Source organism: Scomber scombrus, chromosome 11 (genome assembly GCF_963691925.1).
Source record: "Scomber scombrus chromosome 11, fScoSco1.1, whole genome shotgun sequence".
Lineage (NCBI taxonomy): Eukaryota > Metazoa > Chordata > Actinopteri > Scombriformes > Scombridae > Scomber > Scomber scombrus.
This window is the reverse complement of record NC_084980.1, coordinates 21,438,011-21,464,758: the sequence shown is the minus strand read 5'-3', so window position 1 is coordinate 21,464,758 and position 26,748 is coordinate 21,438,011. Positions and strand designations below refer to the sequence as shown.

Sequence of the window (26,748 nt, the reverse complement as noted above, 5' to 3'; positions counted from 1 at the left end):
TCTTGTCTGAGATTTTTACCACGCAAGCTCCTGCTGCTATCAGAGCTCACCGCTTTCCTCTGAGAACTATATAATCCATCCACCTCACAACAAAACACAACCCTCCATCTGTCTTTCTCTCTCTCTTGTCTGTATCACTGATGGCAAGCTGGCAAGATGACAGATGGAGCAAGGATGACACGTGCAAACTTTTAATTTAAAACTATCACGGCCACTTTGTCACTACCTGCCTGTATCAGTGGACCTACAGCGGTTAGAGTAATTATGGTACAAAGGCAAGTTAGAGGCAAGGCTGTAAACAGTTGATAAGTCACTGAAGGTTAGAGCGATGGGTGAGGTCATGTGCCCGAGGCCATTATACCTGTCAGGACCACCAATCAAAATGAAAAATGAAATAAAAAGTATTCTCAAGCATCCCGAGGATTGAGTTCACACAGCGGTGAACAAGGTAGCTTCACATTTCTGCCCAACCACTGTCGAATTTGTCTGCTGAAATGACAACCGTAGCTGACGGATAGATAATTAACGTTGGTTGTCTGAAAATACTCCGGCTGACTTTATAAGATAAAATCTCTGAGGCTAAAGCTGCATGCTCCAGTAAATGTCACACTCATAGTAGTACTCATAGTTGCAGAAGACATGTGAATAAAGGCATTGATATTATGTTGCAGAGTAAAGGCACTTGAGTCACTCTGACAGAGAAACATATTTTTATATATTTTTCAACTACATGAGGAAATGATTTGAGGATGAGGTTAATGCTGCGTTCTATTTGCCTTGGAAGTCAGAGCTGGAAATATGCCATGGCTTTGCCAGTACAAGACGGAAAACCAGTTCTACCTATTTACTGTTTATTAATATGGACAAGCCGACTCCACTTTAAAACGGTATTCCAAAGTCAAGCCAAAATATCTCCTTTCTGGGACCTACCATCTGCCATGTGTGACGTCATTTGGAGCCAGAGTCTGTGCAGTAGAGTCGGTTGAAAGGATGAAGGTCCATGAGATGCACCAAACCCCCCCACCCCCAAATCTGTCCCGCCACCTGACAGAAAATTTAAAAGTGGCTGTCGATAATAATGTCACAACAACTTTTTACATTGTCAAGTAACATCATTAAAATGACTTTTTGGACTCAAATAAAAGAAATCATACTTTGATTCTTTTTAGTTTGGCTCATGTCCCATATGCTAAAATAAAGGGGGTCAGATTTATGACCTATACTACAGCCAGCCACCAGGGGGCAATCAAGGTTTCACTTTAGGGGGAGCTGTCTGTCATGACATCCATATTTATATACAGTCATAGGTCTAGCCAGGTTAGCCATTGTTAGCAATATCAGTTGATAGCAGATTACACTGTATTTTTGGCATACAAACACTGCAGCAACATGTCTACAGGTAGAAGTTGGACAGTACTGTGTGTAAAACTGATTTAATGACACATAAAGGAATTCAGAAATGTTCACTTCCAACTGTAATCTTCCCCAAACCAAACAGTGAGAAGAATCTAACGTTAGCCTTAACTCTGACATAACATTTCGAAGCATCCAGTATCGACACTGGCTCTCAAATGATGGGCTTGTCATTTGTTTAGAAATAAATCTAGTTTGCTTATAAATTGCTTGTAGTTTGGCTGTGGAAATATTGCTGGGTTGCAACTACAATATAGGTAGTAAGCTTTTGAGACAGATAGGCTAATATTTGCAGCTTACAATAGATTTTAATCAATTCCTCAGACTTTTTCTCTTTTGTTTTTGAGAAGTTATTTAAAAAGAAAAAATCCTCTGAACTCTTCATCCTCTGGCAGCTTTGAATAGCATCTAGACAAACATTAGAGAGATTAAAATCAAAATGAAAATCTAGAACAGTCAAACATGTTAAATGGTTGAGGAAGTAGGGGGACTTTGTACTCTTGACCTCACTATTTCTTATCTTCTGCTACTCAAAATTATTAACTTCACATTCACATTTGAATAGCTGTAATCAGTGAATGTTTGGCAGTGCTGCTTGATAAACGACTTAAAAGATTAAGATTAAGATTTGATTTTGTGTTGATTGATTAATCAAATACCCAACTGATCATTTTAGCACCATAGACTGATGACTTAAAATGGATCTCCTAAATTCTGTATTTTCTTTCAGGAACAAAGACTAAATATTTGTGTAGTTTAGTCATGAACTGTGTCAGAATATTTAACTTATTCCAGACTCAACATCACTCTGATTGCTATTCATAAGAGAGGTCTGTTTTGGCAGAGAGGTAAAAATGTTTTTTAAAAGACCTTTCTTTCAACTATTCTATGACTAAAATCTAACTCTTTAAACAAATATCTCAATGATAAGATATGCACAGTACGCTGGTTGAATACCAAGTAGAAACTGCAAAATAACATTCATCGGTCACTTCAGAGTCTGCAGACCTGGCTCAGAAAACGTCTGCGGCATGAAGCTTAATGAGCTTTTTGAAAGGCTATGACTTGGCTTGCTGTCCAAGTTTATGCCTTTCTGCATACTCTGTGTATGAATCTTGTCAGACAGAAGGCATATTGGCTGAGCTGTTAGACGTGCTGCCTTTGTAAATACTGGAGTGACCCTGGAATTTCAGACAGAGATTTAAACCAAGAACAACACTTAGTACATCCACCTCCGATTTGTCTCATCCATTCAAAAATAATACATGAGAAGGATGCTGTTAATACTGCAGGTGTCCAATTGTTTCCTGGTCTGGACAGACATACAGCACACTGAACAACCGCAGTCTTTGTCTCAGAGGCCGTGGCCCGATCCTGAACAACAGCTAGGTGCTAATTGATCCAAGCAGCCTTCTGAAACAGAGCGAGACAGAGACAGCAGCAGCTCTCAGATATGATTCCCACTTATTACATAACAAATGACTCATTTTAGAGACTAGAGAACTCTGTGATCTGGTTTTGCTTAGAAAAAAGTTCATTAGGAACATCTATATTGATATTATGCTGCATGATTTGACTTTCATGGATTTTAAATTATGTTAATTTGACCCCCACTGATAAAACAGCCAGGCTGATATATTGGTGACTAACACAAATACATTGATATTGGCGCATATGTAGGCTGATAAGTAACCAGAAATCACAGATAGGTTATAGAAATGAGTAATTACACAGCTTTTAATTGCAACAGATTTGTTTTACTCGTGAATATTAATACCTAAAAAACCCTATTACAGCATTAGTTGGACTATAATGTTATTTAGTAATATGTTAGCTGAGGGATGACATACTTCAGAACAGAAAGGAAAAAAAGTATGTCGGAAAACATTGAAGTCTGTGTAAAGTCAATTCATTGATTTACTTCTAAACATATTAAACATGTTGGAAAATGGTTATGAAAAACATGTGAAAAGGCTGATAACTATGCAGTACTGAATTGTGGAGATAGAGCCTTAAACTGTTTCTTACCCTCTCATTTTTCCCTGATTTTCTGAGCCGCTCTCCTCAGTGGTTAACCTGCCTAGTGGCTAGTTATTGTTAATATCTAACACTACTACTACTACTACAGTCTACAGTTAGCCACTTAGCTGAGTTAGCCAACGAGGTAGTGGCAGAAAGCTCTCAGACAGTCCATGTTTCTGGTAGAGGTGGTGACTTTGATTGACAGGTGACATTTGTTATGGGGCGGGGCTTCAGCGAACTCGGCGGGCACTCCCACAGTGTTTGGGAGAAGAGAACAAGGCTGATTTTTACACAACTTTGAAGCCTAATTTCATATATTTGGCGATTTTTTTAATCATTCAAATTTGGCAGGGTGGTTAACAACACACTTTTCTGTGGTATGTCAAACTCAGAACACATATTTATTCTTACTTTATACGGACTTTAACTAAAAAACAGTAGGACAAAAAAATTAAAAAAGATAGTCAGAAAATAAAAAATATTAAATATTATTATATATATATATATTAATATGACTGAAAATTAAGTATCAAGATAAAATACATTAATTAGCAAAAAATGGAAAGTGGAAACAATTGTTAATTTACTGTAGGTTGTGGTAGTCACTGCTGTCTGTAATGACAATTATTTTTCAATTGTAGCGGAAACCAAGAAACTGAAAGGAAGTGTGAATCAAAGCAACACAAGTGCGCCGTTTATAATCAATTAGGGATTTTTAGTTTCCTTTCTGTCGTCAACAAAACATCAATTTCTTAATGACATTCAAACAAAGAATTCATTTTGGTAGAAATGTTTGTCTCGCAGTGTTTAATGCCACAAAATGAGAAGCTCAGTCAAAACAACAGTTTTGCCATTTCCATCGTGACCTGGGGCTTCCTTTGGGAAATCTTAGTGCACAAAACAGATTGGTTCTGAGAAAAATTAATACAAGTGTTTGAAGTACAAGATGAAAAGCTTACAGACAGACAGTACAGTGAATCAACAATCAAAGAACAGCAAATCCTTTGAGCCATCCCTCCAAATACCACCCAAGTCACAATACCACCCAGCTTGAAAGAGAATTCATCATCAGTCCCACTCAAAAGTTGACTGCTCTGTGTTTTGTCTCAGCAGACGGTGTAGTTTTCACTTTAAATTTACACTTTACACTGCGTCTGTGTCTGCTGCCGGTTGTGTAAGTGACCCCGAGTGAGGAAGTTGCCCAGTGTGTCTGCCCTACACGCCCTTGCTGGTCTACGGCTGACCTCAGCGCTGTTCTTAATCTCAACAGGATGACAGAGCTGCTGAGGAATTTCTCTGCTCTGTGCCTAAACCAACCTGTCAAGACGCTCTCTTTAGGCCGAGCACGTTCCACTGTTGCGTCCCCGCCGGCTCTCACGTGGCCCCGCTTTGTTGAAATATGACCTGCAAATACCAAACCATGGCCTTAGTAACCCCTCCAAACACTGCCCACCTACGTGCAGATGCATCCGGAAAATGTCTCTCCTTGCCACAGTATTTTCTGTGTTGGCCGCAGGCAGATGGCAAAACACTAACCCATCCCCTCCTCACCTTACCTACCTGTACGCTGGATCTGCTGAAGGCCAAATGAAAGGTGCCAACCTGCCTTTTCCTTCCTTGCTCTGTGCTTGTGGAAGGCTAACGAGAGTCCAGATGTTGGTGTGAAGCTCCACAGCTGAGCAAACAGGCACTGTCTTCTCTACAGCATGACATGTTTAAAATGACATGCCGGTCCAAAAAGGAGCAGACCGGCTGAGATGTGAGAAACACATCTGATTCCCTTGTTGTAACAGGTTAAAGTTCAACACCCCTTGTTGGTTGAACTTCTAGAAACAATAGCGCAAAGTAACTAAAAAAAGAAAGATTAATGATTAAAAGATACGGCTGGTGACTTGCTGTATTTTTCTCGGCAAAATATGTGCAGATCTAAATCAACAATGAAGTCATCTTACTCACAAGTGTTGTGTGTGTTTCCAAAGTCTAATATATCTTATTCCTCAGTGCCGTAGACCTCCGTTGCCGTCCAAAAACTATTAAAAACATGTCAGTGAGTCATACTGCTGAACTGGGTGACACGTTCCTTCATCCCTTAAGAGATCAGTTATTTTAGCTTGTTTAGAAACTGCTCCAGATTGTAACTCAGTGAGGTTCCTTGTATGGCAGACACCACTGCGCAGAGCTTCACTAGGTTTACTTGCTGCATTGCACAACCTCCTGTTTTGACTGTACTGAAGTTCTTGGAGAAATATCTGATGTAGTACACTAGCAGAGTGTCTTAGCTTCATCTGTTTGTCAATTGGATCCGTCAATCACTTTTCACAGGATTGCTATGAAACTTTTTACAGACTTTCATGCTTCCCAAAGGATTAATCATATTGACTTTAGTGATCCTCTGACTGTTCCTCCAGCACCATCAGCAGGTCTAATTCTCCACATATCTCAACATCTACATATTTGATTGGCACAAAATTTTGTACAGACGTTCATGGTTCCCAGACGATGTATCCTACGGACATTAGTGATCCCCTCACTTTTCCTCTAGTGACACCATGAGTTCTAGATTTGTGACTCTGAGTGAGGTGAGTAAAGTCTTAACAACTATTTGAATGGATTGCTACAAATCTGGTACCTCCTCAGGATGAAGTGTAATAACTTTAGTGACCCTTAAGGTTTTTTTCTACTGCCATCATCGGGTCAAAACTTTACAAAATGTGTCTATACTTTGGTTTATGACTTAATATCCAGCTACTTTGTGCTTTGCACTAATTAGCAAATGTTAGGTTGTTTATACGCTAACCTAAAATAGTGAACATGGTCTACCTACTAATACTTAGCGTATTAGCATAGTCATTGTGAGCATGTTCGAATTCTGATGTTAGCATATAGCTCAAAGCACCACTGGGCCTTTAGTTCAGCCATATAAAGAAACAAAGATTTATAGAGAAAATTGGCTTAGCTGTAGATTCTTAGTCTTGTTTTATGTCTGTTGAGGAGCAAATTTAGACTTGAACCCTGTTGTACTGGGATCATTTGCTCAAATAGTCCCTGTCTGCAATTATTCTCCTGAAAACTCCTAGACAGACAGGAATGGAGTCGACTAAATAGGAGTCGGAGGGATTTTCCAGACACTTTCAATAACACAGACAATCTATTCTGGCAGGGAAGCACCTTGGCAACTTCTAACGTAAACCATTTCAATTGCGCTTAATCCCCCAAGTTAGCTGCTTTCTGAAACTGCAGAGCCCTGATTTGTTGTAAATACTCAACATCTGTGCATTTAACAGTATAGTCTGCCCCCCGCATGTTTTCCAGTACATCCTTCAAATGTATGTGATGCCTGTTTGATTCAGGTGTGGCACTACCTGCTCCGGAGTGGGCACTCTCCAAGCAGGTTTAATGTTTTTGGTGTCGCTCTTTTGCTGTTTGAAACAGTCTAGCGCTTGCTGCAAAAACACATTTGTCCTTTGTAAAAACGTCTTTGAAGTACTCACTGGAGATACTCTCTTGTGGTTTGTGTCAATCCTCCCACTCAGACAAAATATCCCAGCGCTTTTAAAACGCCTGTCATCCCAAACAGTCCCCAAAGGAAGTGAATGAAGCCAAATTGTAGTGAATTCTGAGCCAGGAAGGATACTTTTACAGCAGCTGAGAGACGTTCCTTTTTACATGCACGAGGAGAGTGAGAAAAGGCCTCCATTCATCCTGCTCTGTGCTGTGTTTTAGTAGATATGCCAAAGCTGTATAAGATCCTGCGGAGTGTGTCTTCACAGAGGCCTGTGAGCAAACATGCCGCCAGCGTCTGCCTGCAGCCCTGTTTGTCTCTGAGGCCGCAATCTTCACGCATCACTCAAAGTAAAGCTCCTCCATTCAACAGAACGAGGATGAAATACTGATTCATCTCTGCAGAATGCTGAACTATCTTGCTATGAACAAGCCGTTTTTGTCCACCTGGGACACTAGATTAGAAAGTATTGAAGGGATCTTTTTTAATAATTGTCCTTAACATCGACATGCAAAAACAATCCAGAGAAAATATTTAGAGATCAATGGATAAAGTGGAACAATTTTCAAAGCCAGGCATATAACAAGATTAAACTGAACGTCATGGTTTTTTATATCAAAAGAAAAGCAAGGAATTGTTATAACGATAAACTCTTCACTTCTCAATCTTTATTTCATTAAATCCAACATACAGTAATAACAGAATATAATAAAGTTTTCAACAACAATGTTTGAGCAATATTAACTGTTTCCACATTTTTCCATTCACTCAGTTACACACAAGCACATATTCACGTAAACATATTCCAACAAACTACCCTTCAACATAAAATGAGATAATTGGAGTTGGTGCTAATTTGACCAATAAGCGATTAGAAGTAAATCTGCTGATATTCAGTATATTTTTTAAATTGTCAACAGATCCCAAAAGCAGCAATGAACTGATCTTAGTAACTTCTGTCTGTGCATCCAAAGCCTGATATAGTTTATTCTTCTCTGCTGTCGACCTCCACTGATGTCCGGAAATTATTATGAGTCATATGATTGCCCAGGGTGACATTTTCCATCATTATCATCATACCTTTACTCTAAGTAATTATGGGTTGATCCCACACACACACTGTCCTGCTTCTGTAAAACCCACTCATGTATCCAGATCTGCTGCTGAAAATAGTGTCTAAATAATGCACTATTTACTTCTTTTTGAGTAACGTTAGCTAAAAACTACAGTACCCAGTTGTTTCAGGAAATGAACACATTGTTGGTTTTCTTTTTTTTTTTAATGAGATTTGTTGACAATAACAAAAATATAGAACATATTATCCTTTAAATAAAACTGAAACAACTAATGATGTGCAACTTAACAACACAAAGCAGAAAAACAAGACAGTACGCAGAAAGATAATCTTTTCATAATGAATCACGGCACATTTGTAGAAATACATACTCAAGTAAATCTGATGATGTCACTAGTTTCATACACAAAATTGGTGTAAACTGGTTCTGCATTTATTACAAATAAATGCGCTTCAAGAGCAGAAAAGTAGCGCAAAATTACACACAAATTAAAAAAAACAACCTGTTATCAATTGCACCATTTGTTAGTCAGAGTGTTGATTTTGATGTACAGTACATGGAGAGATGTTTGCTGCAAAATTCCTGTAAATAGTCCAGGAAACGAACGCTTCAAGCCCTGAAAATGGGAAGAAAAAGATATTAACATACAAATATGTGCACAAATAACATCCAACATGTACATAACAGATTGGATTGATTCAGTGTCACTTGACTTTCACTTGACACTGTTTAAGAAACATATAAGTAATCTGAAGGGTATAAAATGTCTGAAATGATCCATGTGAAATGTTCAACAGAAACACTCTTACCTTGTTACTCTACAGTTACGTGTCTGAACATAAGTTCCTGTGTATGTGATATCACATCTCACTACGTTGTTGTTGAAGTCTGACTCCATGACGTGAGAATTGGGATTGACGGTAACCTGAAACAAATCATTAATAAAACCGTTTTAGCAGCCCTGCAGGCAGGTTACTAAAATGCAGTCACACATTGTGAAATAAAACTTAAACTTAAACTAAACTTTAAGTGACACATTTTACCTTCAAGATGTAGTTTCCTGGAGGTACATCCGTGATGTCAATCCATTGACAGTCGATGTTGGCAGCATAGACGTCATGGCATCCCGGGCTCAGCCCCTGAAAACAAAACCCGAACCCCTTCAGTGTGGTTCAAAGCTTTGACTAAAGGCTCTTCAGACAACTTTGACCACTATTTTCCTACAAGTGCTGCAAATGAGGCAGATTTGAGTTTTAGTTATACAAACACTTCTTGGCAGTGACGCTGTTATAAGAAACCGGCGCTGAGAAGCACAAAGTCAGAATCACAGAGCCCAGACAACAGATACAATAAATATTCCCATGTCCTCAGGATGTTTTTTTCTTCGTTGGCATAAACTTGAGTCTTAGTAATGAAAACATTTCTCAGAAGAGGACCTGTAGGATTTGTCAAAAAAACAAACAACTACATGAACTTTGAACCCCACAGCAAATGGGATAGATGCTAATATAGTATATAACATCATGAAAAATTATCTCTTTCATTTCTCTTATTTTAATTAATTCCAGAGTTCCTGATTTCTGCTTGACTGTTGCTCATAAACGGGACATTTTTGCATGCAGCCTTCTCAATGACTTACAGTAAAAGGTAGGAAAAAAACAAAAGTTACAGGTTTCTTCCATTAAAGTCAGTACAAGCTTGTTGGGTCAAATATGTTTTTTGCTACTTTGCACTAAACAGATGTTGTTTTCCCACCTTATGAGTTACTAAGAAGATTTTTTTATTATTTGGGGGAATTTGTATTTTCATTAGACCTATTTGGCTTCTTTTATGAGCTGCTGAATGACTGAAGTGTCCACTTTCCAAGTCATTGCTGTTTAAGACAGTTCTGGATTTGGATTAGATATTACACATGTTATGAATTTTAAAGCAGTTTAAAACTTGAATCCCACTCAGTGATTTTGAACTTGTAACTTTCCACATATTTATATGTTTCGATACTTTTTGTAGTTGAGCTTGTGTGTGAATGACAGTTGGCTGAAAGTCTTCTCTCTATATGTTTCTTCAGGCCTCTCTTGCTAAAAAAAACCCCAATCTTTATCTTGTGAGATTACCTGATGAAAGGAAGGTTATATAATATTTACTTCACATAGTGTGTAAGAATATATTACCTGTGTATGAGCCGTGCAGGCATAGCGTCGCCTGAACCCCTGGTCACAGCCTGTGTCCTCCAGACAGAAACTGGCCTTGTGTCCCTCTGCGACTTTACGCCCAGTGATGACATCCAGCAGGTCGTAGTTACTGAAGGCATCCATGCTGTGGTAATGTCTGAGGGTGGAGAACACAATAGAAAATAATTGAACTGGGAAATTTATACTCGTGGAATGGCTCAAACAGGGTTCAGCGATGCCTTTGAGACCACAACTTCAGCTGAATTTTGGGAAGTGGTGTGTTTTTGGTTACATCAGAGTCGAACAGAACCATGCAAATTTTTTACTGAAGTCAGGTCATTTCATGTGAACTCACTGGTGACAGCTGTGCCACTCCCACTGATATCTCGGCTTGACAGGAAGGAAGTCAGTGGTGCCTTGATTCTTCACTTTCTGTGGGAACCGCAGGAGGACTCTGAAGTCGATGTCTCGCACAGCAGGTCCATAAGCCGACCTTGGATGGATCACAGGGAAATGGGCATAAACTGAGTTGGAAAGTGATTCTGGCTGAGCTCCCAGGGCTAGTGTTCTTATAAGTAACCGAGCGCAGACGGTTTGTTCCATTGTGCTGAATGCTTTTGGGAAAACCAACCCAGAACATTTATGTCTTGGCAGGACATCATGTTGATGAGAATAATTCCTCCATAATATGATCAAACAGTCATTGTAGCTTTATCAAAAGACCGGTTATTCTAACACATTTAACACAATTAAACTGTCAGAGTGAATGAGAAGTTATCTTAAAACAGCCAAAAGTTCTGCTCAAACATGTAAAATTAACATGAACAATGAGGAGTGAAAACACAGGAAATAACAGTGTGTGGGGGTGCGTGTGTCTACGTGCTGCTGTGTGGATACTGAAGAGGTGAATCACTTTTGGCACCACAAGTTACCTGGCTAGACAGTTCTCCTCTGCTGCACAGCGCAGCGCATACATCTGCATGCGCTGGATGTAAGCACCTGCTTGGATGGCATAAGGGTCTGGCACCAGGTCTGGCAGTCCTGGGAGAGGAGATGAAAGGGACTCAGTTAGTCTCAGAGAGAATATTCCACTGAAACACAGAGTAGCTGTTTGTGTTTGTTGGCATAATTTTAAATATTTTACATTCCTGAGCAGTCAGGGATCCAAACCCAAAAAAAATATTTTCCTTTCTTGTCATGCATGGTTTTCTTGCAAAGAACCGATTTAAAAATGTTCTTTTTAATGAATAGATGATTATTAATCTTCATTAGCCTTTATCCTAATTAAGACATCCACTGGACCATCAGGTTAGTCTAAAACCATTTACATTTAGTCCAATTAAGCTGCCTGAGCTCATTACATATGATTAAGACATTAAACTCACCGTTTTGGAAATATCTTGTTCCATGTCCTGTGCCAGGTGGACGGCGCGTGCGAGCCGCTGACCTCCCTCTCGTGGGATACATGTTATAGAGGACTGAATTCCTGTGGTTTTTTAACGGGTTTCGAGGGTCATCGTTAACCATGTCCTCTCCATTACTGGTTGCCTGGTTTGAAACATCCTCACTAAGTGCAGGGAAAGGAGCAGGAGCCTCAGATTCTCTCTCCAAAATTGTGGGATTTACTGGGATTGGATGGTTGGTCTGCGCGGGTTGCCTGGAGACAGGCATCGCCTCTGGCACCGTGCGTAACTGCTGGTACTGCGCACCGGGCCCCGGCTCACCTCCTCTGGTGTGTAGTGCAGTAGCATCCACGCGGGCAACACCTCCTCTTCTGCCCGTGAAGTCTGTATAGCTCCCCACAGCTGAGGCGTTCATGCTATTTTCAGGGTTAAAGCGTCGTGCACCTGGATAACCTGTAGCTCCTGCTCGGTGAGGGTGCTCAGGCTGCTGTCTGGCCCCTGGCGCGCGACCAGGGGCAAAAGATCCTGGTTCTACACCCTGGTCATACCTGAACTGTCTGGACTCAGACTGTGCGGTTCTTACAATGGTACCTCCTCTGTGCGCTCCCGCCATCTGGCTCCTCATGCCATCCCTGCCGCTCACATAAACCCTCGACTGGCTTCTGGACCGAACCGCAGGCTGGTACTCTGATCCAGTGCTCATTAAGCTGTATACCTGCCCGTTGTTCTCCCACTGAATCCGCTGCCGCCAAGGCCCGGTGCGCTGATGCTGCTGCCCTGTGATGAGTGGAAGTAGTCCTTGGGAAAAGTATAAAAATAGAAGAGACCATTTTGCCATCGCAATAAACCTTCTAAAACTGAAACCCCTGCTGTAAATCAATGATAAGTTACTTTATGGCATGAATTGCACGCACAGATGTTGCTTTGTGGAAACTGGATGAAAAGCAGGCGCACGCTCTCGGTTCCAGCTCTTAAGCAGCACAACATATCAGTTCTCAGAAGGACTGACAACTGCAGAGGAGAGGAGGGCTGGAGCTTTTTTCCCCTGGTCATTTATCGAATTCAGCCCAGATACTTACGCATGCACAGAAAGTCAAACTTTCTAGCAAGAAAATTTAACCCATCCCTCGCCGCGGTTAAGATCTGTTACACAAGACTTACACAAGGACGTTTGCTGAGTAAACTTTACGCACGGGTGTTAACTGAAGTCATCTGAATGTTACCTTTCAATCTGGTTTTTTTCCAGGACCAGTTCATCCAGTGAGTGAAAAACTGAATAATTAAATCAAATTGTGAAAAAAAGCCTTTTTTACTTTTTCCTGAACTCTGAACATATAAACATCAGAAGACAAATATGTAAACTTTTCACAGAGAGAATTGTTGCTGTATTAAAATGTCATTATAAAACCTAAGTAACATAAATATCAGGTTTAATTTATCACCAAGCCATTAAAATCAAATACACGGCCATTACTAATCAAGATTAATAAACAAATATCAGTTAATAGCATACATTTTCCAACATTGTGCAACAACCGTGATACAGCACTGCACAGAGAGGCTTGATGGCCTCATGCAGACCATAAACTTCTCCACAAGGCGGCAGTCTGTATCTGTGTTACCATGATGAACACTTGATGATCCGTTTATCCGCTGGGGGCCCTCCTGGGCTAATCTGTCAGTCCAGGTCCATAAAAAAATCCATTGATCAGCCGGTGTTCCTTTTTCATGACCAAGATCCTTCATGACAAACAGGTATTTGCGCTGTTGCTGGATAATTTACAAAGTTATGTTTTAAAAGTCTGTTTTTAATCTTTATTTATTTGTGTGTTCAGCTGTTTTACACTGGAGTCAAAATACTAACATGGACATGTACTGCAAACAACCTTAACACACCCTGTTCAGTACTGCCCCAGTTAAACAAATTTGTCACTTTTATTCATCATTTCATAGTAAATTCATCTAGTTTCCTGTGACATATGTGTCAAAATCTTGAAACTCTTTGAATGTATTCTTTTTCCGATATATTTTTTAGTTTATTTTCAGTCCACTCAGTTTCAACATTCATCCATCCACTGATTCGCCTCAGTCACTCACCTGGATCATCTTCAATTGGAGCTAATTCAGCACAGTTTATTGGCTGTGCACAAAAAGTTCAGCACAGGCGCAGTTTGGGTCCAAATTTTGACACATTTTGATTATTGGTGATATGTGTCAAAAGCACCTTCAGCAGCAACACACAATGAAACAAACTCAGTGACTCATTAGGTGATTCAAACAGGTGACCTTCCTTATATTATTCATTCATTTTTGCAGTTTCATGAATTAAAATTCTCATTTATGTTGTTAGGTACACTTTTGATAAACCTTACAAATGATTTTAAAAGCTAAAGATACATATTTTCATGTTTAGATCTTGAAAAAGACATTTAACTTTGCATAATGGCAGATGATGGCATTGGGTCAACAATTTAAAAAAAGTTATATAATAAACATTAAGATACTAAATGTAAGATTTGTTAAAAAAAAAGAAGTCAATGGTACAGTGGTACAATGTAATGTAAGTACTTGCAAGTACTGAACTTGAGTATTTCCATTTTGTGCTATTTCTGCTCCACTACAGTTTAGATTTTATTTCACAGATGCAGTTATTCACTAAAACATATTATCAGTTTATAAAATATGCAATATATACCCACAGTACAGCCAACAGCATCATTTTAATGTTAAAATTGGCTTTACATTGACATTAAAATGATGCTCACATGTACATGAATTAGTATTAATTTTGTAATAATATGTACTGTTCATACAGTAGGCTACTGTGAAAAAGCTTTAGGCACTAAAAGTAAAGTTAGGCTTTCAAAGTAATGCCATGAATAGTTTAACAGTTAAAGTTAACTGTTAAATTCAGTTAACTTTATACAAAGTACACAGTTGTTCAAGGTACTTTGTTCCTGCCACAGTTCATCTGTAAATTTACTCATTTCAGTGTCTTCATGTAAACCCAAACTGACTCCATGATGTTGACATCAGAGCTCTGTCGGGCCAAACCATCTGTCACAGGGCTTCTTCTTGTCACTGAAGATAGATTTTAATGACTCTGGCTGTATGTTTGCGGTCGTTGTAATGTGGCGGAATAAATGTGAAACCGATCAGATGCCTCCATGGGAGGTATTGCATCATGTGTAAGAATCTAAACACTTAAAGTGCCCAAAATTTTAGCACAGTACTGTGATTAATATAACACTATAAACGGGGTCAATTTGCACCACTGAGAATATCCTACTCCTTAGTGCTAAACAACTAATTACAAGCTGTGATCCATAAAGTTGACATGAAGTTATTATAGAGCTCCACAAACATAAATGGTTTATTTGTGACAACCTGAAACTCTTTATATTATAATACAGTATATTAATGGTGATATGATACAGATTTACAAAGTCATAAAAGTGCTATTAGCAGCACTCTCATAACTTTAATATTTATACTTTGAGATGTTTTTAAATATTCTGCTCAGCTGATTGATATGAGTCACAGATACACACACACACTGATGTACAGACGCGTCACACACAGCCCAGTATTTGTCACCCCTCAGAAGGAGCGCTCGGGTGTACGTTTCCTCAGCCAAATAGGGCATCAAGATGGTGAACTATTCTTAGCCAAATAGACCTTTACTGTGTCAGACCCCGCCTTGCAGTCCAGATTTATAAGAGAGACAGATCCTCGGCACTGGTTTGGCACAAGATCTCCCGAGCAAGACATGTAACCCACAAAATGTAGCCAGTAAGTATTGACGTTGAATTGAGTCTTTATTGTGTGCCTGAAAGTAAACAAATCACAACATAATGTTGCCACAAAAACTAATCTGTACTGTAAATTAGGAGTGTTTGAAAATAAAATAAACAGTTTCTGGTTGTTTTCATGGTACGCCTACAGCAGCAGCAGAAGCAGAAGCAGCAGATGGTTCCCCGTACAAAAGACTAATTCTTTTACGCTTTGAATATATCTTATCCCATGAATCTAGGTTTCCAGGGCTGCTCACAGCTTTGCTTCTTGTGAGATTTAACGAAGATGATGGTCTTAAAATGGTTTTACCACAAGAAACTCTCTCACATGGATTATACCTATGGTCTTCCCCTGAGGCCTCACACTGCCATTCTGAGGAGTAAATGATAAATCCAGAGGGTTTACCACAGATCATGGGGAGACAATACAGGTGAGATGCTGATGAAACAATGTTTGAAGTACATGAAAATTAATAACCTCTGTTGTGGGTGAGTCTCCCATTATGTGGCCGTTTGGTTCCTCCTGAGAGTAAAAACCATAACCTTTTAAAATACAACAGAGCCGGTTTTGCAGCCAAACATGAGTAGAAATAGAAATGCAGATATATCAGATATATAGGTCATCTCGACCATCAGGTTTCTTGTGACACATGTCTCGCTTATCTTTGACACCATAATAAGCGTGGTCAGCTCTCTTATGCTCCTCGTGTTTCAGATTTGAGCAACATGCTGGTGTTTCTTCACGTTTTGCTATCAACATGTGACAAATTAGTGTTGAGAGAACTTAATATGTGAGCTCTCCAGACTTCTTTCCAAACTTTAATGTTAATTAATTTTTAACATTAGTTTGATCTCAAGCTTAATAAACTGCTTTTTTAAAGGGATTACTTTTGCCTCAAGGTTTATGTTGGCTACCACTATTTTTTTTGGATATATATATTTATCAAATAAAGTTTATAGACCACATAAATAAAACACAAACACCACCAGAATGCCTTCTGGTGGAGTTTGTGGGCAACAGATTTAATATATTTTAATGTTTTACATGACCTATTTTACCATACATTTTTATGAATTAATTTTAAAGTATTAACTGTACCATATTCACCGTAGATACATAATACATTAAAACAAAGGTAGAAAAGTATCATTATAGCATCAGTACAGTGCTGGAGACAGAAAAAATGACAGAAAGTCATTCATGCACATAATTTAGTGCTGCGCTCCAGCGTCACTGCTCTGGATCAAAATTCAAACAATAAAGGCAGAGTTGGACATGAAGACTGTACATGTGGGTGATGGTGGTGAGGAAAATATTCATGTTGAGTACTAATATGGAGAACCTGTGGTAAAACATCGCTGCACAGTAGAAACATTAATATCAATGACAAATATAAGACATGAACTTAGATTGGCAGAGGAATGGTGATAAATCAACTGAAATAACTGACTATTTTATGATTATTATATGTACTTTGGTGGGGGCCTGCTCTTCTTTTCTTCATCATTATTGAAACAATTCAATTTTAATTATATGATTTTTGGGATTTAACTTTTAGGATTAGAGCAGTTCAAGAGGAAAAAAGAATAAAGATGTTTCTTCTGATGGGCTTAAAAGCACCAGATGTAATTTCTTTTTGTGTTATGGGTTTTAAATCAGTATGAAACTACAAAGTGTCACTTACCAAATCACTTCACAGTCTTTTAAAAACTCAAATCAATTAGAAACATAAGGCCAACCTGTTCTTTTATGACAGGCATGAATTCACTTGTTCACATGTGTTTGACGCAGCGAGGCAGCCGTAAGTATTTCTGTCATTCGGTGGCATAACCACAACTGTTCACTGGCTCGTGGGTCCTCGCTGACTCAAGGGGGGTTCTGCAGAGCATGTGACAGCTGCTCATCTCCTGTATCCCTGCCTCTCGGCCCAAACGTAGACACCCTGCCCTTTCTGGGTTGTCATGGTGGAGGCTGACGTGGGAGCGCATGCCACCCCACAAGGTTCTCACCTTACCCGCCCATGTGGTGGTGCGTTGGGACTGGCCCGACTTGAGTCAGACCAGCGGAGTGGGTGTGTGTGGCAATCAGTAATTGGCTGTACAGTCGTTAAATATATATTCCCCTGACACTTCAGGCACTTAGCCTAAATATAAACAGACCAGCTCCCCTCTGCTCCAGGACAACTGCTGGCATGTAAAAACTCCCAGAAACGCATCACGAGATCCTGAACCAAACGCCCCCTCACCCCCCAACCCCTCCCATGCACACCCTGCATTGCTCTGCCAGGGCCTGAGCCGCCCAAGTCTTTTCTCATATTAATGTACAGTGTGAGGAGATCTGTGATCATAAGAAGAACAGGGAGAGATTTAGCAAGTCTTATAGATGTGTTTATTGATTGGTGGCGAATCCATTATTATAAGCTTTGGGTATAAATCCTGACATCTTAGTCATCACTTCCTGTCAGACACAAGTATTTGTTTTAAGCTTCAAAGTGACGTACAATCAGCAGCAGATAGGAAAAACAACCTTCAAGGTTAGTATATAATTCATTGGGGTTTTTGATATTGAAATATCAATAAATGTGAATTACACTGCTCATGTTTCCCCTCCTTTTTTGTGCAGACAGTGTTGGCTGACGGTAGAGCAATGTGGGTAACCTGATCATTTGTTGGTGTGCCCATTGCATGTCTTGATGAAACCGATTCCAGTAATCAAACCTTTCTTCCACTTGGCTACGGGCAAGAATAAAGAGACAAGGGCATGTTTGGGGCGTTGTAAATGATGTAGTATTATTACGGCTTTGCCCTCCTGTTGTGTCCTTGAGGTAGACAATGTGTTTTTGTGGCGGCCTATGACCTCCTTGTTCAGAGTGCAAATAAAATGATTGAATATCCCGTAGTTATTATCATGAAGTGCTCCTGCAATGCCCACTGATTGTTACTTATCAGTAGACACAGATTTTCTTCCTTCGTTTTTGTATTTAGTGTTATACTTGAGTTTAGTTGTATTATACACTAAAACAAATTCAGTCTGGAGAATCAATATTCATGTAATTTTTTATGTTTAAGATATAGGTAGAGTAACTATTTTTCCTATTGTATATACCACAAGCTTAAATTATGGTCATGATTAAAGTGACCATTTCATATTTGTGTATCCAGATCTTTAAAATGGTAATTCTTTAAAAAGGTCATTTAATAATGTAGTCTCATTGATATTAAGATCTCTTTTTCAAGAGTGACACGAGAACAAAAAACATTTAAACAACCACACAACATGCATACAAGAGCAAGATGTATAAAACCAGACAATTAAGCTACTATTTGAAATTAATAAAGACAATTTCAAATGCAATAAAACAATGTAGCTTTAGGGCAGTAAAATTAATGTATTTGTACTTTTTTCTTCATGTATACTATAATAGTTAATCTACACGGGCACCCATAAAGTTGGAATAGTTTTGTTTTCAGACACATTCCTCTTTTTATTTTCTATTTATACACATCAGTAATCACCTTTCACCAGGTGCAATGAGATTGATCAATACAATTTTGAGAATATATACACTTTATCTATCAACAATAAATCACCTTGTCACAATCATTTCATGAGAAGAAGTAAAAAATATTTTATTCCAACTTTATGGGCGACCGTGTATTATCTTTTTGAGGAGATGATTACAGCCACTTTTACTATGGCACTTAATCTTATCTGGTTTATAAAGAGGCTCGTTCAAGAAAGGATTTTATCAGTCTTCATCAATATCTGTAAATATTTGAGCTGGAAAACGTGAGGTTTGTGAATGAGAGCAGGACTTTTATGGCAACTTTATGAGTGTTTGAAGTGAGTAGGGAATAAGAACAGGAGACATAAAGTGGATTCAGTCATTTCTTTATGTTGCGAGACATAAATCCTTCTTCCCAGTGGGCATTTCACTTTAACGTACAGTACAACCAGATCAGACTTGAGATCTGTCCCTGATGTTGAACACTGGGCAATCCAGAGGTGGCTTCTTCTTTTAGAAAAAAAGTTACACAAGCTTATACAAAACAACACTTTTGCTGTTCGGTCTTAATAAGTTACATGATTAACTATTTACAAATCAGAAATCATATAGGCTAGAAGCACAGAACTGGTGTTACATATTTACTCAAAATATATTTACAAGTCTATACACAAATCCTCTGTTGTCCCCGTCCTGCTGTAGAGAGAGAGAGAAAGAGGAGTTACTCACACTGAAGAAAACAGTGATTCATGATCTGACTAGGATAATGTTCAAGCTAATCAATGTTTACAAGTTTATTTACCTATAAGTTGTTCAGCAGGGCGTTCTGAATAGTTTCATATACTTGGTTGTACATATCTTCCTTTGATGACATCCCGTCAAGGTACTCTGTGCAGAAAGGGAAATCAGTTGTGAATAAGAATCATTTATAGTCAAGTTGTTTGTATTTAGGCAGTAAGGATGGAAATAGGGAGTCAGAGTTGTGGAGAAACCTGCGGGATCATTGATATTTAGATCCACAGGTGAGGAACTGTCTTAACATACCTATTCTGTCGCTATTGCTCTCCATCTCTTTTCTGTGTTTCAAGTACATGGGCCAGACATGGCCGTCGAAGAGGCCGGGGGGGTCGGGGACTGTGTATGTCCTTGTACTGCAGGAAATATAATCAATCAAGTCACATTATAGCCTACACCTGCAATACTGTGTGCAACACTTGTGCAATGTGTCAGCGTCACTCCACAAGACCGTTACCTTCTTCTCCTTTTGCACTCCTCATAAGGAATGGAAATGTAGAAACATTTGTCATAGACGTCAAGGAGAGGCCTGCAGAGGGGAGGCAATGCTCTGATTAATGAAAAGCTTTAGAGATCAGGGACCTTGTGCTTAAATTTGAGAGAAAACGTGGTGGGAAGTTAAGCTGATGTTGGCAAGTGACCCACTTGTAGTTGTAGATGAGGAATCCCTCCACGATGAGAAAATGGATCCCCTCCTCCGAGTCGGACAACTCGGCTTCAGGTGACAGGCTGACGCCGTGGGAGCGGGCAAACTTGACTGGGTTCTCCTGCCAGCCTTTCACAGTGTTGATCATAGCCTCCATGTCCATGGCAGTGATCACTAATAAAGAACAAGTTGGAAAGAAAGAACAGCAGGCTTCACCACACATGCAATCAACGCTCATCACCAATGTGCTTAAACACATTAGTCACGGTTAGTGAATGTCTGTAGCATTCACAGAATAGATGACAGAATATCAAAGTTTAGGATTGATTGGTTACCAAACTACAAAAATGTGCAGGAAAGAAAAAGTACATTACTGCATGGTTTTCCTATGCGAAATCCATTCTTACCATCCCACTGTCTAAAGCCGTCCTCCCCGACTTCTATTTGATCGGGTTTCTGAAATAACAGTAAAACATTGCTGCAACCTAGTAACTAGTCGGAGCTGATCACACCTGGACAGGATAAGTCAGGGACTCGTCTCCACCAAAAGCAGCACACGGTGAATTTTTTTTGGTGCGCTTTAAAACAGAATTGAAATTGCGATAGGACCCCACCTTTCTCTACATAATGTGTTTTACAACATCTAAAAACTATAAAGTAGGGTGAAAACACTCGTTGTTGCTTCACTTTGATGAAAAGAGGGATGTTTTTAGGGATGAAACTTCTAGCTAGCTTATTTCGCGAGGGTCTCGGACACTTGCGACTTGGAACTTGCGATTTTTTTCCAGTAATGCGCCCTAAACGACACCCTTGTTGTCTTGCTGTAGTGGTATAACACATGTGATGAGATGAAGTGACACTAATGTTTTAAAAAAACATGATTGGTGATTGGCGGTCAATCAACCTTTGCGATGGACGATGGATGAGGTAGAAATAAAATGGCATGTTTTATGCCAAATGATGTTAATAATATTAAAAAAATGGGCAAATAAATTGGGTGCAGAATTTGTAACATGCTTGGACAAAGTCTGACTTTAAGTGGGGACGCTCAACCCTTTCATTGGCTGTCCAGGACACAATCAGCCAGATGTATTACTAGGCTACGGCCATGACAGGACATCTGCAGGTCAGACTAGCGGGTTATTTCTGAGCATTAAATGTCACAAGGACATAATACTTTTATAAATTAAACATTGATGCATTAAAATTATATTTATTGTAGCTTTAAATTTAATATACAAACCTCAAAGCTTACAAGAATAATTACTTTAATTTTCTTTACCTTGAAAAAGTCATCCTGATGCACCACACAACAGTTGGGTAATGTCCTTAGCAGTCTATTTGTCAAAGTGGTCTTCCCACCGTTGGTCACTCTGAAAAATAAGATGAAATTCATGCCACACAAATAGGATTTAAATTTTCATTTATAGACACACGGGAAAATACAGGAAACAATACTTACCCTCCAATGCCGATAATTAGCTTCATTTTCTTAGTTTGGATATTGGTCACCTCTGGAATTCAGTAAATAAAAGAAGGGAACCCAGCCAAAGCAAACCGTCTCTCAAAGGCTCAAAAAACCCTTCCTTCTCTTCTGCCACAAACGTTCCCCCCTTTTACTACTTCATTGATAGACTATCTCCCTGCCGAGCATATAAAGGATTCAGCTGCCGCATCACAGCCTGTCAAACCAATCAGCCTCCTTTTCCTGCAGCCAATAAACTACCACTTTACAGCCCACAGCACCAATGGGGGGGGGGGGGGGGGGGGGGGACTTAGGAGCGTTACATTTGCATGAAAGTAGACCCCAAATTTTCCAACTGCTGTCAGGGGGTCTGTGAACACTTGCCAGCTGAATACCTGACAAATACCACACACCTAACAGTTCTCCAAAGATACTAGAGACTTTACAGCAGGAAGCTGCTGTAGACTGACAATGCTGACAGATCTTAATTTGTTATAAATTTGAGGTCATAGATTAAATTCCAAATAAAAGTTTTGGAACTGTGTGGAGAACAGGCTAAGAACTGTACAATATATATTTTTTAAATTTACTGTAAAACATGCCAGAGTATATAAGTCATGTCCTGTTTCTGAAACATCTGTGACACAGCACAGAGGAAAACCTCATTATTTGGGTTTTTGGAGGGAAAGATTTCCATGCTTAGACAGCTCTGGGTGGGTGAACACCAGAAGCACTATATTTAGTCGGCTTTTGTGTGTCTGCCTGCTGTGTCACGCATATTTCTGATGCAACCAGCTGGAGTACATGACCACCAGCCATGTGACCAGAGTGCCTCGATATATTTATCAAAGCGTCTATAGAACAGGTCTATCTCTTTGAATTTAAACAGTACAGCTTTTATCAGCCTCAGTTATTACACATCTATGTGTACATTAGTCCAACCTTTTGTTTGAGTATTTGAACAAAATAATTAACTGTTCTTATCACTGCAAGAGTGAGAGAGGCGAACTTTGAGTTCCAGCTATCAGAGCACATGGTGTCATGTTTCGCTGCTGACACTATGTGATGATAATATTTTTTCATCTCTTAAATCAAAAGGATTGGTTGAACCTTCATATTTTGTAGTAGTCTGATGTTAGTAAACAGAAATTGTTACATACAATATGTTTTTTTTAAGAAGAATCAGATTACAAAACTGTTACAAAACTGTCCCATATATCTCTGCTCACACATAAGCACCAAACCATGTGGTCCACTGTGTAAAGCATGTGGTGCACATACTTTTTCTCTCTGTACACTGAGAGGACAGACAGACCTTTGGATGACTATTTCGTCGAATTATTATATTTTTACAGTTAAAATATGACTTAAATGTTACTGTTAAAGTCTTAATGATACCATGGGGCTAAGATAAATGGAAAAATGACCTACATGTCAAGGATAAAAAGGAATAGTTTGACTGAGTTTGGGAAATACACTTGTTTGCTTTTATGCCAAGCCCAAGATAAGAAGATTGATATCAACCTCATGTCCGGAAGTGGTTAGCAAAGCTTAGCATAAAGACTCTGCAGTCTGTGAGAAAGTGCTAGCGAGGCTCTGTCTGAAATTCAAAAATACCCCAAAAGCTCACTAATTAACACAATGTATGTCTTATGTGTTTTATGCATAGAGAAAGAACTGTGAAAACAACAATTAGTGGTTTTAGAGGGAGTTACAAAATGTGACTGCTTCTTGAAGCAGACACGACAGTCACGACAAGACTCTGAACCCAGTCATTCATCAAGAAGTAGCACACAAATCAATGTAAAACCATAAACTGTCACAAAGATTAAACAAAATGTGTTATTAACAAGCTTTAGAAGTGTTAATAAGTGTATTTTTTTATTTTGGTTTTGCTTGCGATTTCCTCCTTGTTGAAGCTTGCTAAACTGATCAACTGCTAGCTGTAGCTTCATACTGACTTCAGAGTGGTCTCGATATTGTCATCGAAGTCTAAAGCTGCGTTCACACCTAACGTGAAAAAATCGCTTGTATCGCGCTGCTTGATCATAAATCAAAATTTTTGGATCATCGCTTCATTCGCGCTTGCGTCACGGATGTGACGTCGGGAGAAAGTCGCCGCTGATTGGATGTCGCGGCGCGATGTCGCCTGAAAAGTTACATTTTTCCAACTTTATTCGCAATGCTTCAGACGCTTCATTTGCGCCACCTGATACGAAATTGCGTGTTATCGTGCCATTTACATTGATTTTCTATGTAGACTTGCTGCTCAATTTGCGTCAGACGCTTTTGGTCTGAATGCAGCTTAAGGAAGAAAGCAAATAAGTGTACTTTACTAAACGATTCCTTTAAAATGAAATAAATTATTGTTTCGTCATATTTTCGCAGATGCCGATATCATGAACATATGTTCAGTATACAATCTATTATTGCTGAAAACTAATTTTATATTATTATAGGTCAAGAGACATATGAAGTAATGTCATATAATAAAAACCAACCAAACCAATTAATCAGATTAGACTGATGGATTTTACATTATAGACTTTCATCAATGGTAGGAAAGAATATGCAGGACAAAGGCAAACATCTCTTTTAGTGCTGACAGATGGCAGTGACAATACAGTTAATTATCAGTTATACATCATCCTAATAACCTTGTGATCACAGTAACCTTGCATATAAAAATAAAAAGGGATCCGAAAGGAACAGCAGCACAGGACTGTCAGGTGACATCAACCAACTTGGCTACCAGGGCCTTATCATAAATCATACCCATGTTCGCTGATAACGACACGGAAAATGTTCCAAACATTCTGGACCAAACTGGAAGACATTAGGCGGCAATAAAAAATATTAAAATATAAGTTTTAAAGTACATCGGCAAGCTTTCCTTGCACAATATTTGTTGTGTTGTAGGAGTCAAGAGGGATACAGGGCGTGTGTAATCATGACAAAAGCTTATTTTAATGAATTCATTTATTTATTTATTTTTTTACAAACAGTAAATGGCACATTTTCATAAATAACACTTTCAATTATTTTACTCTTTCTTTAAATATATTTCATTTGCAACAATGTATGCTTTTCTTTATTCTTGTAAAAGTACCTCTTCAAACATGATGGAAAATGACTTAAAAACTTGACAAAAACAAATGTAACAGAGACAGAAGGATATAAACAAGCATGCCACCTGCATATCAAACTCTGGAAAACTTGAAAACTGTAATACATGTTTGCATCAGTAACATCGACTGTAGGTCTAAGAAGAAACAACATCATTGCGCGTTATTTTTCTGTAAATGATCATGAAACCAAACACTACCCATGCTGTTCTTATCAAAACCAAATATCTGTGCAAACACCTGTCTCAAAAATATATTACAAGTATGTACACTTTGAAACATCCGACATTCCTGGCTCCATCGGAATGTGCTTGAGAGTTCATCCAAGTCCAAGCTCAGGTTGACATGCAGGGAGCAGATATATTTGATTTAGCTTTTACTTTTTAAAGCTTTAGTGTAAATTAGCTTTCAGCTGTTAGAAGCAAGTAGGATATTGAAAATAATGTTTTGAGAAATGATTGTCTTGCACCTAATCCAGTCGGGTGATTTAATCCAGTGTAACAAGTGATGGTCTCGGCTGGCCCCCGTTTTAATGAATGGATGTTCCCCAGTGGCTTTTGGATTCAAAGTGCTGTAATGCAAATACAGAGAGTTAAGTTCTCTCTCTCCGACTGACCTCTGTCCTGACAGTCCGAACGATAATTTGATAATGATTTAGGTATTTTGCACCTGCACAAATATAATGTTCCTGATACAATTTTAAAATCTGCTGTATGTCATTGGGCATGAACTATTCTCCTCAGTCTAGCATGACACATATCAGGTTTGTCTATATATTTTTCTCGTGCTTCCTCGCCTAGCATTTGGTTAGGGGATAGTGCCTCTGTCCATTCCTGGGATGTCAGCCAATCCTCCGGTTGATAGGTCCTGTGATATATGGAGGTACATAGGAATGGTCAGTAGCACAGTACACCAGAGGGGGTGGGGAGCTTCTAAAATAACCCATCCTAACTAACCCCAACCTGCTGCGACCTGCCGCGGCGGGTATTTCCCTTGATTTTAACACATAGTGCGTGGCGTGGATCAATTTGCCAGACCTTGGTTGTACAAGCCATTTAAAATAGAAGTGATTAGTTGTGAACAGGCAGGCTTAAAGAGATGAGCAGCTGTGTCTTATGTAACATGATGTTCTGAGGGAATACTATGTTTGAGGTACAGCTAGCATTTCTTTGACTCTCTTGTAGTCTGAGTTAAAGCATTACTTGGCAAAAGAAGAAATAAGCTGCACTTGACTTTAATGTTTCCATGTGTTTAGTATTATTGGGTTTTATTTTTATTTCTCAAATCGCATTTTTTTATGTTTTTTTATTTCCAATTCTTACTGTTAAAATGTTAGTTTTATGTAAAGCACATTGAGTTGCCATTGTGTATGAAATGCGCTATATAAATAAAGCTGCCTTGCCTTGCCTTGCCTTGATGAGTTCTGTTGTCAAAACATTTTGCAGTACTTATTCAGCAATATGTTTTGTACTTTATCCTTTAGCTTTGGACACTTGGAGAGGGATCAAAGACCTGCAATCAAAAAGTTGTGTCTTTAAGTCTTTTTATTTAGGTGCAATGGCCAATGTTTTGATATGATGTACATCTTCTTGAAAATGAAATGATTATTGAGTATATATTTATTGAATTAAAGAAACAGTGGTCTGCTTCAGTTTTCTTTTGCAGATGTGATTTCATTTTTTTAAAATCCAAGTCATCCCATCGTCTGGTTTGACTTGATGTTATACTGTAAACTGGATCTTGGAGTGGTGAGTGTGAGGTGACCCTGTGGACCTTTGGTTGGTGATCCAATACTCCAGACAGGACATCGCCCAGCATTTCAGTGATTTA

The 26,748-nt window shown here is 38.9% G+C and overlaps 2 protein-coding genes and 1 long non-coding RNA gene across 4 annotated transcripts; 1 reads left to right on the top strand and 2 right to left on the bottom strand.

The window, feature by feature from the left end:
- Positions 1 to 8,818: 8,818 nt before the first annotated feature.
- Positions 8,819 to 12,425, bottom strand: loxl5b (lysyl oxidase-like 5b). Its single transcript, XM_062428959.1, has 7 exons — positions 11,878 to 12,425; positions 11,570 to 11,787; positions 11,117 to 11,225; positions 10,540 to 10,677; positions 10,185 to 10,341; positions 9,057 to 9,152; positions 8,819 to 8,938 (listed from the first exon to the last, which is right to left on the bottom strand). Exons 1-7 carry the CDS (start codon positions 12,423 to 12,425, stop codon positions 8,819 to 8,821), a joined length of 1,386 nt encoding a protein of 461 aa, XP_062284943.1.
- Positions 12,426 to 15,335: 2,910 nt separating this feature from the next.
- Positions 15,336 to 26,563, top strand: LOC133990489 (uncharacterized). The gene is made up of 3 exons (XR_009926964.1): positions 15,336 to 15,379; positions 15,621 to 15,812; positions 26,402 to 26,563. It is a non-coding gene; the product is annotated as an uncharacterized LOC133990489 (long non-coding RNA).
- LOC133990515 (nicotinamide riboside kinase 2-like) lies at positions 19,257 to 21,934 on the bottom strand. 2 transcript variants are annotated; one of them, XM_062428854.1, is made up of 8 exons: positions 21,791 to 21,934; positions 21,611 to 21,701; positions 20,736 to 20,784; positions 20,328 to 20,502; positions 20,140 to 20,211; positions 19,932 to 20,038; positions 19,690 to 19,775; positions 19,257 to 19,583 (listed from the first exon to the last, which is right to left on the bottom strand). In XM_062428854.1, the coding sequence occupies exons 1-7, from the start codon at positions 21,814 to 21,816 to the stop codon at positions 19,690 to 19,692; spliced, it is 606 nt and encodes a 201-aa protein (XP_062284838.1). In that variant the 5' UTR covers positions 21,817 to 21,934; the 3' UTR covers positions 19,257 to 19,583. The 2 variants fall into 2 exon arrangements, with proteins under 2 accessions (XP_062284838.1, XP_062284839.1); XM_062428855.1 differs by having other exon boundaries at positions 19,257 to 19,580.
- Positions 26,564 to 26,748: the final 185 nt, after the last annotated feature.